The sequence below is a fragment of the Notolepis coatsorum genome, assembly GCF_963971535.1.
Source record: "Notolepis coatsorum genome assembly, chromosome: 1".
In the NCBI taxonomy this organism is placed as follows: domain Eukaryota; kingdom Metazoa; phylum Chordata; class Actinopteri; order Aulopiformes; family Paralepididae; genus Notolepis; species Notolepis coatsorum.
Window position 1 is genome coordinate 88,454,552 of NC_140165.1, and position 14,355 is coordinate 88,468,906.

General features: G+C 45.2%; 1 protein-coding gene across 1 annotated transcript; it reads right to left on the minus strand.

The window, feature by feature from the left end:
* Positions 1-716: 716 nt before the first annotated feature.
* On the minus strand, positions 717-13,582 carry LOC311238510 (lecithin retinol acyltransferase-like). Its single transcript, XM_084326603.1, has 2 exons — positions 12,949-13,582; positions 717-3,560 (listed from the first exon to the last, which is right to left on the minus strand). Exons 1-2 carry the CDS (start codon positions 13,516-13,518, stop codon positions 3,408-3,410), a joined length of 723 nt encoding a protein of 240 aa, XP_084182729.1. The 5' UTR covers positions 13,519-13,582; the 3' UTR covers positions 717-3,407.
* Between the last annotated feature and the right edge of the window lie 773 nt (positions 13,583-14,355).

Here is a 14,355-nt window from a genome sequence, read left to right on the forward strand (position 1 = left end):
CCAAAATGTCAATGTGGTTAGAAGTGGTGGAGAGGGGGCGGTCAGGTGGCGTAACGGAGATTGCATTCCCAGTCCCTTCCTGGTCGCTGCGCACTTACCCCCCACAGTCAGATCATCTGGGAGAGTGGAGGCTACCACGTGCTTCCTCCGACACACGTCCAGCCAATCACCGCTTCTTTTCACCTGGCAGCGCGGATTCTCATCGAGAGGGCGTAGCGTGTGGGAGGACCACACTATCCCCCTCAAGTCCTATCCGCGCTTAGCAGGCGCCCCGACCGAACTGTAGGAGTCGCTGTTTACAACGACCCGGACCCACCCCGCCAGCTTCTCCCACCCTCTAATACAGCCAATTGTATTAGTGCAGACGGCCAGCCAAGCTGGTGACAACCCCGGAGCTGTGAGCTGGATTCGAACAGGCGAATCCAGCTCACAGCTCCGGGGTTGGTGACGAACGCAATCTCCGCTCGGCCACCTAACCGCCCCTTGGATGTGCACTGTTAATTAATGCTTGTATATCTAATCTTGTGTTGTCATGTTTGTTTATGTTAAAAAATAATAAAAATAAAAATAAAAAAAAATAAGAAAATGCAGCCATTTACCATTTACTTAGAGTTACAGTACAAATACCTTGCTATAGAGTGATACTTTGGTCAAAGTAAAACAATCCTTACCATCCTCTCATTTCAAATTGAACAACAAGCCAAGAAACAAAATCATCTATTTCCAGTTATTTTATTTACATAGAAATACAGTATAAAGTGTTATAATGTCAAAAATAAAACCTTTGTACAAAATCTTGATTGTTGTCAAACAACCAAGTCATGAATCGTATCGACAACTATTTACAACAACAAAAAATCCCATAGGTTGACGACTAACTGTTGAATGGCACAAAATAAAATCACATTGCTGTAGAATTCTGAACACAAACTTTGTAGGCACTTGGTTTGCAGTAGCTGTAGGTGAACTGCTATAGTCTGCTGTACAAATATATACTTGCTGCTGTACAAATGGAGCACTCATAGAACTGGAATGGATAGAAAGTAAAGTCGATGCTAGTATGGGGATATCGGGCCGATACCAGGCTGAGACAGTGTTATCGGTATCGGAGAGTTCCCCCCAATACTAAAACCTGATGCCAAGACCCGTGTGTGTAATGTGTTATAAGACCCGTGTGTGTAATGTGTCATAAGACCTGTGTGTGTAATGTGTCATAAGATCTATATTATAATATATATAATATATCTCAATATTTGTTGTCAAGGTGACCCGACCTAAAAGCAACGGATGGGTACTCGGGACTTGAGGAGAGTGTTATCGGTGGTGGAGAAGCGGTATCTGTGCCTGGTTGTTACCACAGTGACCTCCCTCGGTTCACAGAAAACGTCTGTTGTCAAATTTCAATACCGTGAGAAGTGAGTATTGTTTCAAAGGTTGGACGTGGAACGATAGTCGCATTCATTTCACCCAAAAAGATGTCTTTTCATTGTCTATAGACCTCCTTCCCACACGGTCACAGCTGTAGGCTGTTCCACAAAACATATTTATCTTTTTCTTCCCTTCTGCCCCCTTAGTGATGGAATGGGCTTCCTACCAGGACGAGAGTCTCTCTCTCTCTCTCCCTCTCTCTCTCTCACTTTTCTCTCCCTCTCCCTCCCTCCCTTTCTCTGTCCTCCACACGCAACACAGTCTCATAAAACATAAATAAAGTACTAATCGACCACAGGAAAAAAGGTACATAATTACGTTATGTTATAGCCACAAGTAATATATTTACGTATTGCATCCAGGAGTTTAACCAACAAACTGATTATAGTCAAGAGTTGAGGTTAGTTTTAACATTCGCTTAAGGGGTTATGGTTAAGACGTAAAGTTGTGGTTACGGTTAAGGTTCCATCCCCAGCAGGGGGAACTTAAAAGTTATATAATACGACGTAAATATTTTACTTTACTTGGCTATAACATAACTTACCATAGTACCTTGTTCCTGTGGTCGATTAGTACTTTATTTACATCATTTAAGCGAGATCGTGCTGCAACGAGAAGCTGGAAACACACTTCCCTCTCTGCCCTGCCGCCCTCTTCTACTTACACTTTACCTTCTTTCTTTTTCTTACACGTATCCACTGTAGGAGTCCTTTACTTTAAAGGAGAAACACCACCCATATCAAGAATTCCAATGCGTTATTTCCTATTGGCCCAGGAAAGTTCAATCAATATGTGTGAACATGATGTTTAGAGCATCTACTAAGTGCCTGAAATGTAAAAATGTAACGTGAATATCCCTTGTATCAACGTAACCCATTCAATTTAGAGCATGATTTAAAACATGTAAACTGTCTGGAAAACGAATTGAGCAGTTAAACAACATGACTTTTAGCTACCATTTGACCCACTAAGCCGTACTTTTCGTGGGATTACCAAAAGAAAGTATCATGGTATTTATTGACTAATATAATTAGGGAAATACCATGATATTACCATCGGTATCATGGTTTCAATTGTATTATACTATGGTATTTATCACAGCAGTACCGTGATAAATTATTCATACCATCGGCGGTTAGGGTTGGGTATCTAACTCTGTACTTTTAAGGGTACCGACCGAATGATGTCGGTACTACCGAGTAGCGATTCACGTTAGATTAATCGGTGCCACATTTCGGTAGCTAATACCGGCCCAGTTAGATCCAGTTAGATCATTGAAATCCGAATTTCAATGACGCAAAATTGACCAAGTACCGAAAAAGGTATCGCCGGGTACCGGTATCGATTCCCCCAGGTATCGGTATAGTTTCAAATGTGAACGGTACCCAATCCTATCGCCGGCACCATGGTAAAACTAAAATTACCATCAAACTACTGTGGTCGTTTTTTGTAAGGGGTATATGCACCCTAAATCTGAGTGTAATGATTGGTTGGTTTGCAGAGACAACTTCTATTTGCTCAAATCCAAAACCTGAGCTCCAATCGGTACAGTGTCTGTTGGCTACATGAACCAAACCCACCACATCTTCTAACGGCTTCGTGACAGAGTCTGATTTTTTTCATTAGTAAAAGTGCGCACGCTATTTTTATCTATTGCGTCGGCTGTCTGGTCAATCAAAAAACAAGGCTTAGATATGACGTTTATCAATTGATCTTACGATCACTTCGAACGGTAGGGACTTCTGCATACCATCCGCTTCTAGATAAACAGACGACGGTCCTTGTACCACAACGTTGTTCTCAATAAATATGTTTTAGTTGCAAGTGATGGAGGACAGTGTGCGGGAGTCCTTTGTCCCGGCTGTTGTCAATCCGTGGTCTTCTCCTGCACACCTGTCCACCTATACAGGTGTGCAGAAATCCTCCCATGCGTTCTGTTTCCATAGCGACATCATAACAATAGATCTGTGGCTGTGTCTCTAACTAACCATCCACAGGGTGAAGGGGACGAGGAGCGTGGGCAGGGCCGTGAAGAAGGAGATCCCCAAACACGCCATGGAGAGGACCCCCAGGAACGCCGTCAGGAACATGCTCCGCTGGTCCCGGATCAGCGACTTTATCCACTCGCAGAACTGGAGAGAGGGAGAGAGAGAGAGAAGAAAGAACGGTTAAAACTGTATTCCATATCATATTCCACAACAATATTACCGAACTTAAACCCCCTTCAGAGAGAGAGAGCGAGAAAAAAAACTTTATTCCATATCATATTCCACAAAGTTACAATATTACCGAACTTAAACCCCCTTCAGAGAGAGATAATGAGTTTTAATTATTACATTTCCTGTGGAATGTTTGTTCACATTGGTGATGTCTGTGAATATTGGGAGTGAGACAGACCTGTTGATGATGGGGGGTAAGAAAGTTCCAAGTGCTCATCTGCAAGTCAAATTATTTTATATCCACGTGGAGAAAGGGGAGGTTGGGAGGGGATACATGCAACATGTAAACAACAATTCATGTTGGACATGCCAAATTCTTTTAAATGATACATTTATTAATCAATCACTTTTTTGGGGGGAAAAGAATACTTTTATTCTGCATCTTTCTAAAAGCTCTGTGGGTGTATTTTCAGAAGCACATATGTTGTTTGGTAAACTGAGTCTCTGTAGCAGAAAATCTCCACATCCACTGAACAAAGGCAACGATTAAATGGTCGATCTTAGATTTCGATGAAAATATTCAATATTCAATGAATAATAGACTGATATTTAACTGTGGGGTTTAATATTTGTTATGAATATTTATTTGACCCATAAGGTTAGAGAAGCGGGCTTGTGACCAGAAGTTTGCCGTTGTCATATTAAATATGGGTCGGCATGAAATACGGATCACTTCTGCATATATATATAAAAAAAAAAAAATTATCCACTTTTTCTCATCTTTTTCTACTTTTCTCCCATCCCAATTCCATTGTGCCAATTCTTCCCTCCCCTGTCTTGAACGTTGCTCGCAAATGCCCCCCACTGGCCGGTTGTAGGGAGGATAGAAGCCTTGCATCACGTGTCCCCTCCGGTACACGAGGAGGCAGCCTGTCACATCTTTTCACCTGCCAGCGCGGACTCTCATTGGCGAGGTGTAACGTGTGGGAGGCTCACACTACCCCCGCCATTTCCTGTCTCTGCTGTGCAGGCGTCCCCAACCGACCTGTAGGAGTTGCTGTCCACAACGTCCAGATTACCACCCATCGACTTCCACCCTCTAACTCTGCCAATTGATTTTGTATGACGGCTGGTCCAAGCCGGAGGCAACGCCGACAGCCGGAGTCGAACCCGGTGTCTCTTGCGTTGGTGACGAGCGCAATGTCCGCTGCGCCACCCAGCCGCTGCATATATAAAACTTAAAACAACCAGAATATGGAGAAATCATGTAAAACCAAATTATAAAAACATATCCCGTGGTTGATCTTGATAAATCAGCCGTTCAAACAGAGACAAACACACTACAATATAGACAGGGAAGGCTGTCATGTTAAAGTTTATAGACAATATTATTTTTCTTAGTTAGCGTGGTAACATGCCTAATATTGAAACTGTTAGTGTGATACTGGTTCGATACAGCAAAGAAAATGTGTGTGTGTGTGTGTGTGTGTGTGTGTGTGTGTGTGTGTGTGTGTGTGTGTGTGTGTGTGTGTGTGTGTGTGTGTGTGTGTGTGTGTGTGTGTGTGTGTGTGTGTGTGTGTGTGTGTGTGTGTGTGTGTGTTATGGCAGGGTGAAAAAGAGCATCAGTGCTCAATGAACCTATCCTGGGTACATAAATGTAAAAAAGATTTATAATAATAATTCTGTTACAGGTAATAAATCACATTCAATCACTCCATGGCCTTCAGGTGTGATGTTGAGGTTTGACGTCATGCTGTCTTTGTTCCTTCCACTAGAATAAGTACGAGCATGTCTGCAGTCTCTAAATGATACTAAACGTGCCTCCGGGTCAGATATTTGGGCTGGCAGCGATTGTGCTTTAGAATTGAAATAGCGTGACTTAATAATATGGATATTATTTAGTAGGTACTAGTACTACAACAATTCATGGGCTTTACCGGGAACACTTGTCACAGCCTTGTGGGGAGACGAGAGAGCATCCTCACTGCCATCTCACCAGGCAGCTCAGCGAGGAAGTTAATGGAGTGCGGAATGAAAGCGACATTTTATTAAAACTTAAAATACCGATACAATAACAGGTATAACTTATATTTCTGAGTTAGGTCATTTTCCTGTTGATTTTGTGAGCTTACTCTCTGGAAAGCATGAACGGTGCAGGCAGAGGGCTGTGTGATTGGAGGACACAGGCTACATCAGATGAACGGTGCAGGCAGAGGGCTGCCTGGTTGGAGGACACAGGCTACATCAGATGAACGGTGCAGGCAGAGGGCCGTGTGGTTGGAGTACACAGGCTACATCAGATGAACGGTGCAGGCAGAGGGCCGTGTGATTGGAGGACACAGGCTACATCAGATGAACGGTGCAGGCAGAGGGCTGCCTGGTTGGAGGACACAGGCTACATCAGATGAACGGTGCAGGCAGAGGGCTGCCTGGTTGGAGGACACAGGCTACATCAGATGAACGGTGCAGGCAGAGGGCTGCCTGGTTGGAGGACACAGGCTACATCAGATGAACGGTGCAGGCAGAGGGCCGTGTGGTTGGAGTACACAGGCTACATCAGATGAACGGTGCAGGCAGAGGGCTGTGTGGTTGGAGTACACAGGCTACATCAGATGAACGGTGCAGGCAGAGGGCTGTGTGGTTGGAGGACACAGGCTACATCAGATGAACGGTGCAGGCAGAGGGCTTCATGGTTGGAGTACACAGGCTACATCAGATGAACGGTGCAGGCAGAGGGCTGTGTGGTTGGAGGACACAGGCTACATCAGATGAACGGTGCAGGCAGAGGGCTTCATGGTTGGAGGACACAGGCTACATCAGATGAACGGTGCAGGCAGAGGGCTGTGTGGTTGGAGTACACAGGCTACATCAGATGAACGGTGCAGGCAGAGGGCTTCGTGGTTGGAGGACACAGGCTACATCAGATGAACGGTGCAGGCAGAGGGCTGCCTGGTTGGAGTACACAGGCTACATCAGATGAACGGTGCAGGCAGAGGGCTGTGTGGTTGGAGGACACAGGCTACATCAGATGAACGGTGCAGGCAGAGGGCTGCCTGGTTGGAGGACACAGGCTACATCAGATGAACGGTGCAGGCAGAGGGCTGCCTGGTTGGAGGACACAGGCTACATCAGATGAACGGTGCAGGCAGAGGGCCGTGTGGTTGGAGTACACAGGCTACATCAGATGAACGGTGCAGGCAGAGGGCTGTGTGGTTGGAGTACACAGGCTACATCAGATGAACGGTGCAGGCAGAGGGCTGTGTGGTTGGAGGACACAGGCTACATCAGATGAACGGTGCAGGCAGAGGGCTTCATGGTTGGAGGACACAGGCTACATCAGATGAACGGTGCAGGCAGAGGGCTGTGTGGTTGGAGTACACAGGCTACATCAGATGAACGGTGCAGGCAGAGGGCTGTGTGGTTGGAGGACACAGGCTACATCAGATGAACGGTGCAGGCAGAGGGCTGTGTGGTTGGAGGACACAGGCTACATCAGATGAACGGTGCAGGCAGAGGGCTTCATGGTTGGAGTACACAGGCTACATCAGATGAACATCAGATTCAGAAGTCATGCTTATCAGTGTTGTGTAGGGTTAAAGGTGCTATAGATAACATTTTAAAGAGTAATCATTAAATAAAAAATAAATAATAATAATAATAATAATAATAATAATAATACATCCACAGAGCTTTTGGAAAGGTGTGGAATAAAAGTATTGCTTTTCCCCTCAAAAAAGTATTGATGAAATCATTTATCATGAAAGAAAATTGGCGCATATGATAGCCATGTACCATAATACCGTATATATAATTATCTATATCTACATTTATTCCTGTTTATATACATTTGTGTTTGTTAGATTATTCCTCAGATGCTTCTTGACAATAGATTTGATGCCGTGGGAAAGCCTGTTTATTTTCCTCTTACATGGTGCCCCATTTGTAAGCAACATGCATTTGTGGGATGAGTATGAGCTGAGTATGTGGTTTGTGCCCTTAAAGAAATAGCCTAATCTTCTCTGCAAATGGGTGCTGAAAGGATGAGGAACCAGTCTTGTTGGGGTGTCGTCTTCTTGGGACACCCACTTCACTGTCTGTCTCTGACATCCCCTGTTTCATGGAACTTGGCCTTCAGTTTGGTGATGATACTAGGGTTATTGTTAGAATGGAGATGGTACTAGGGTTATTGTTAGAATGGAGATGGTACTAGGGTTATTGTTAGAATGGAGATGGTACTAGGGTTATTGTTAGAATGGAGATGGTATTAGGACTCACTCCAAATAACGCTGCAACTTGTTTTAGTGGAACAGCGAGCTTGAAGTCGCCCTGTCACACAGGATGGAGACTGGACAAACATGTTTATGGTTGGAGCAGACGCCAGCTGACCACTGTGCAGCAGGGCCCGTTCAACAGGTGCTCTCCTGATTGGCAGCACCTGGGGTACCGGAGGCTCAAAAGCATAGCAACAGCCATAGCAACAGCAGAATGAGCTGTTTGCCATTCACAGAGAAGCGCATACTCAGCTGCACTGCTCATCTGGTGTCAGAGAGGAGGAGCCAGTAACATGGTGGGGGCGGAGCTAGACTCTCTGGCGGTGGTGTCAGAGAGGAGGAGCCAGTAACATGGTGGGGGCGGAGCTAGACTCTCTGGCGGTGGTGTCAGAGAGGAGGAGCCAGTAACGTGGTGGGGGCGGAGCTAGACTCTCTGGCGGTGGTGTCAGAGAGGAGGAGCCAGTAACGTGGTGGGGGCGGAGCTAGACTCTCTGGCGGTGGTGTCAGAGAGGAGGAGCCAGTAACATGGTGGGGGCGGAGCTAGACTCTCTGGCGGTGGTGTCAGTAACGTGGTGGGGGCGGAGCTAGACTCTCTGGCGGTGGTGTCAGAGAGGAGGAGCCAGTAACGTGGTGGGGGCGGAGCTAGACTCTCTGGCGGTGGTGTCAGAGAGGAGGAGCCAGTAACGTGGTGGGGGTGGAGCTAGACTCTCTGGCGGTGGTGTCAGAGAGGAGGAGCCAGTAACGTGGTGGGGGCGGAGCTAGACTCTCTGGCGGTGGTGTCAGAGAGGAGGAGCCAGTAACGTGGTGGGGGCGGAGCTAGACTCTCTGGCGGTGGTGTCAGAGAGGAGGAGCCAGTAACGTGGTGGGGACGGAGCTAGACTATCTGGCGGTGGTGTCAGAGAGGAGGAGCCAGTAACGTGGTGGGGGCGGAGCTAGATTCTCTAGCGGTGGTGTCAGAGAGGAGGAGCCTCGCTAAGCTCCACGCCTTCATGGACAACCCCTCCCACCCACTACACACAGACTTGGCTGAGAGAAGGAGCACGTTCAGTGTTAGACTAGACTCCCAAGATGCAACACTGAATGGCACAGGAAGTCCTTCATTCCAACAGCCATCAGACTATAAAACGCATCATTGTCCTTCACTGAGCACAGAGTGAGAGTACAAACTCTGGCATATCTGGACTTTTTGACTCATGTCTTTTAACCTTTACGTTGACACTTCTAAAAAAAATTACTGTACATTTGACTGTATACAGTATTACTGTATATTTCCAGCTGTATATTTTAGAATGTATATGACTGTATTTTTATTCTTATTTGTGATTTTTGACTACCTACCTAAATGTTTATTGTGAGCGATCTGTAGTGCTGAATTTCCCTCAGGATCAATAAAGTACTTCTATTCTATTCTATCTATTCTATCCCACAAATTAGATTAAATTAGGTTGAAATGTATGGTCATTATACAGCACAAGTACAGTACAACAAAAATAAGTTTGGCATCTAACCAGAGTGAAAATGTACCAGTAGAGTGCAACAGCAATATACACTGTACAAGGTGATTAAACTGGGTACAAATTAATACTACTGAGTGTAGTGCTAATCAGATATATGTACAGAGTTGTAGTATAATATGTAGTGATACAGGTATAAAGACAGTATGGTAGTAGTTACTGGCCTGCGTTTATAGTAAGAGCAGGATATACAGATATAGGCCTAGATATAGTAGAGAACTATGTCCAGGTAAGTACAAACAGTTAAGGATAGGTATATATGTGGTAAGAATAAATATATATATGGTATTTACAGCATCATTGTTCATGCTATTTTAGAGAGCTATGGGTTATGTGCAGGTGTACAAGCAAGTATAGAGGGGTTATATGCAGGTATATTCAGACAAATATGGGTATATATATATGCTGTAAATATAAAAATATAAATATGCGGTATATATAGCACTGTTGTATATGCTATCATATATATATGAGTATATGGGTAGACAGTGAAAGGAGTAGGTAGGTATAAATTGAGTAGGCACCAGAGTTCAGAGTCGTACAGTATGGTGAAGGCAATGGAGTCAGAGATCAGAGTCTATATGGGGGGCGGCTGTCAGCGTGGCATGTTCCTTACAAATAGGGCACCATTTAAAAGGGAAATAAACAGGCTTTCCAACGATATAAAATGTATTGCCAATAAGCATTGTTACAGCAGAGGACTAATCTAACAAACACTCAAACATATATTCCTGTTACATATCACACACATGTACCCGACAGTGGCTCGGGAGGTCTGGTAATCCGGAGGTTCTCGGTTCTATTCCCGCTCCTCCCGGGCAGCGTGTCGAAGTGTCCTTGAGCAAGACGCTTAACCCCTAACTGCTCCTGATGAGCAGGTTGGCACCTTGCATGGTCGCCTCCGCCGTCGGTGTGTGAATGTGTGAGTGAATGGGTAAAATGTGAGGAACAAATTGAAAAGCGCTTTGGATAAAAGCTCTATATAAATGCTGCCATTTATATCTATATCTGTATAAAACCTATACCTACTCTTATTAGTTATACCGAAGGTCAGTATGGCTTACTGTTACTACCATACTGCATTTATACCTGTATATGCAGGCCCTCACTACCATATCTGATTTTAAAGTTCAAATTAAGGGCATTTTAAATAATGAAATGGGAGAATGTCGATGCTTCACTGCATAATGTGGTGCTATATTTTATATTTTTAACTTGACCTTCTCTCCCCGGCAACCTCCTGCAAACCTTCCATCCTCTTTCTACCTTTTTACCCTATACCCTCCAATCTCCCCCAATCTCATTCAAAGTTTGCTGCAGCTCAAATGTATCCCCTTGCCCCACTTTGCCTTTTATGTCTCTGTCTGTGTTTTGTGTATTTTGTATGTTTGTTTTTGTTTTGCTGCCATTTTGGCCAGGTCTTGCTCGAAAAACAGATCTTTGATCTCAAGTGACTACCTGGTAAAATAAAGGTTAAATAAAATAAATAAAAATATGTATCTTGTGTTTTATTATAAATACATTCAATTAACTGGTGAGTGCTAATGGCCAACATGTACGTTTTAAGTATTTGGAATGTTGGTTTGATGTAGTTTCTAATGCCACAATTATTTTCTTTATAGAAGTGTGTGAGCTTTAGTGTTTAGCTTTAATCAATTATAGTTTCTTACCATTCCAGTATGTCCTAATTGAGCTTTTCTTTCTCCCTCGGTGTGGGGCTGCTCTGTGAGCCCTTTATAGTCTGTGTATTGTAAAGCTTCGATACATCTCGGGGTTAGACTTAAGGATTTAGCTTAACCAATCAAAATGACTGATAAAACCTCTATTGTAATTTAGTTTCTATCTAATGTGTTTATTGTTTATAAAAAAAATAAAACTATATGTAGAAATAAAGACTTCTTTATTTATTTAATTTTGTACAATTGTCGTGTCGCTTAACGGGGTCCCGGACCTGCAGTCATAGGTGTGTTGCACTAGTATTGTTTACACTTATTATTGATATACTAACAAATATTCTGCGTGACTCCACAGTCCCATCGATATCCCACTCAATGGCAATGGCGCTGCTCCAGCATTTACATCTTTAAATATCCCAGATTCTAATTCTGGCGTTGGGAAAAAATTCCTCACGTTAACAAAAACACTGACTGCACTCTCCCAAACCGAACTCCCCGTTACTACTTCTGACAAGTCTTGCTGCGGGTGGCTGTGTGTCTGTCTGTCTGTCTTGTTTGCCTGTGCTCTCTGGCCTCTCATCTGCCGTGGTTAAAAAAAACCACATCCGCCTGTCTCTTGTCCGTCCGTCTGTCTGTCTCTCTCTACCCCGAAAACACGGCCGTGGTTTGGGCTGGCGAGTCGAACACCGCATTCAATGGGCCCCTTGTTCTCCGCTCTGCTGGAAGAGCGACCTAGTTTCCCCCCTCTGTTTAAAACAGACCGCCAGGGTCACATGACGTGGGGTTTTCCTCGCACCTTTAAAAAAAAAAAAAAAAAAAAAGGCGGGGGTTGAGGTGAAGTGGATTTTTTTCTTTACCAAGAAGGTCAGAAACAATAAAAGAACTGAATGTGCCGAATTGGAATTCAGGCTTTTGATGGGGTACGGACGTCAGCAGGCCGGGGAGACGGGCATGAAGAATAAGGGCGCTGTGTCTACCCCTCCACCACACACACACATACACACACACATATATCTCTCTCTCCCACACACACACACACACACACACACACACACACACACACACACACACACACACTCTCTATATATATCTTTCTCTCTTTCTCTCTCTCTCTCTCTCTCTCTCTCTCTCTCTCTCTCTCTCTCTCTCTCTCTCTCTCTCTCTCTCTCTCTCTCTCTCTCACACACACACACACACTGCACACACTCACACACACACTCTCCCACACACACTCTCTCTATATATATCTCTCACACACACACATTTTAATACTTTATTTGGTTCCACAAATTATATTACATAAACAGGGAATCAAATTTATCGGGGCCAAGCAGCACTGAACACTTAAGGGTACACATAGCACTCTCTCTATATATATCTCTCTCACACACTCACACACACTGACACACTCACACACACACACACTCTCTCCCTCTCTCTATCTCTCACACACACACACACACACACACACACACACACACACGCTAAACTTTGTCAACATTGTATGTGATTACCGTAAAACATCTACTTCTACAGTAGACTATTTTGAGAGGAATGTTCGCCTAACTGTTGGACATGTTAAGTCGTTCAGTGTTTATTATTAGGATATTAAATGCCTGTATGATGAAGAGTTAAATGTGGATTTTAAGCCTATACACACTATCAGAATAAAACGACACGAAACGGCGCGCAGAAGTTCTTGCAAAATATCTCGTTCTCTTATTATTATTTGTTTCCCCCCAAAAGACTAAGCGGAACAATAAATAATAGCAGCAGAGAGTAAATCCCCACGGCGTCCGTGCAGAAATGCTGCATGAAAAACCTCTTTCTTCCCGTGCGTAAATTGTTACCATGTGCGTAAAAGCAATGGCACCAAAACAAACTCCAGAGGCCTCCTCACCTTCTCCGTCTGGAGGCTCTGCCCGGTCCCGTAGCGGCAGTAGGTGACGAAATGTTCACAGTTGTTCCACATCAAACTGTACGGTATCGCCCCGACCAGCTTCTCCGCCCTCCTCGCCACCTCCTCGCCCGCCAACGGGCTCCTCTGGACGGCGCGGTCCATGGTGTTGAGCAGGATCACGGAGCCGTACGCGAAATCCTCCACCGAGTCCACGCGGATGCTGGCGTTCTTGCACAGAACCCCGAGGACGAGCCTGGTGTTGGTGACCATCTCCCGGACCCGACGGCCGTCGCCGCCGGCGAAGAGCGGAAGGATGTCCGGGATGAGGTGCGCCACCCGACTGTCGCCTAGGTAGATGCCGAAATGGGTGAACAGAGTCCGGGGGACTTCTAGCAGGTCCCCGCGCTGCAAGCGGCGCGTCTGGGTCGGAGGAACCGCATCCCGGTCAACGTGTTGTTTGGTGACGGACTTCTGAGCCGCCTCTCTCTCCGGCCGAGACAGCAGGGTTAACACCCTGACATGGGCGAAGAAGAAGAGCTTCTCCAGCAAGAAATTCAGCAAGTTTAACATGATGGGAGAAGAGCAAGAAGAGAGGGAGAAGAAGCCTTCCCGTCTTTCTTTACTTCGTCTCTCCTCCTCTTCTCTCTCTCTCTCTCTCTCTCTCTCTCTCTCTCTCTCTCTCTCTCTCTCTCTCTCTCTCTCTCTCTCTCTCTCTCTCTCTCTCTCTCTCTGTCTCTGTCTCTCTCTCTTTCTCTCTCTCTCTCTCTCTCTCTCTCTCTCTCTCTCTCTCTCGACTCTCTCTCTCTCTCTGTGTGTCCTCTTCTCACCTCACTGAAGCATCTTTCCCTCCAATAGACACTTGGAGAGAGAGAGAGAGAGAGAGAGAGAGAGAGAGAGAGAGAGAGAGAGAGAGAGAGAGAGAGAGAGAGAGAGAGAGAGAGAGAGAGGGGGAGAGACTCGAGAGCTGGATGAGGGGGGAGAGGGCTGGATGAGGAGGGGTGGGGGGGCTGGATGTGGGGGTGACGTCGTACGGAATTCGAGGAGCCTTATTGGTTGAGATAGGGCTAGTTAACGGTGGGACCACACTCCTACGCAGAGATACCTCTCTCTCTACGCCACAGCGTGGTAAACAAGTTCTGCTCAGGAGAGCCAGGGTCTTCTGCACCAAATCCGCGACCAAATGTGTTTGAAAGAAAACGCGCTATACCTTTGAATTGGGTGCATACAGAGTATCACGAATAACCAAAAAATAAGCCTGCCTGGAAATTGTGGACTCGTCCAATTTGACACTTTGATCATTCCTTGTCTGTTTTACTTCATGGTTCTGGTTAAATTCTAGGTCCAGTTATTTTTTATTTATTTATATGAATAATATTATTTAATCTAATTGCCATGCACATTTATATG

What these genes read in the sequence shown, in the direction of transcription:
- LOC311238510 (XM_084326603.1), bottom strand. Translation starts at nt 13,518, where the DNA reads ATGTTAAACTTGCTGAATTTCTTGCTGGAGAAGCTCTTCTTCTTCGCC. An exon ending in AGAGCCTCCAGACGGAGAAG is followed by an intron (nt 3,561 to 12,948) that starts GTGAGGAGGCCT and finishes CCCTCTCTCCAG; the next exon opens with TTCTGCGAGTGGATAAAGTC.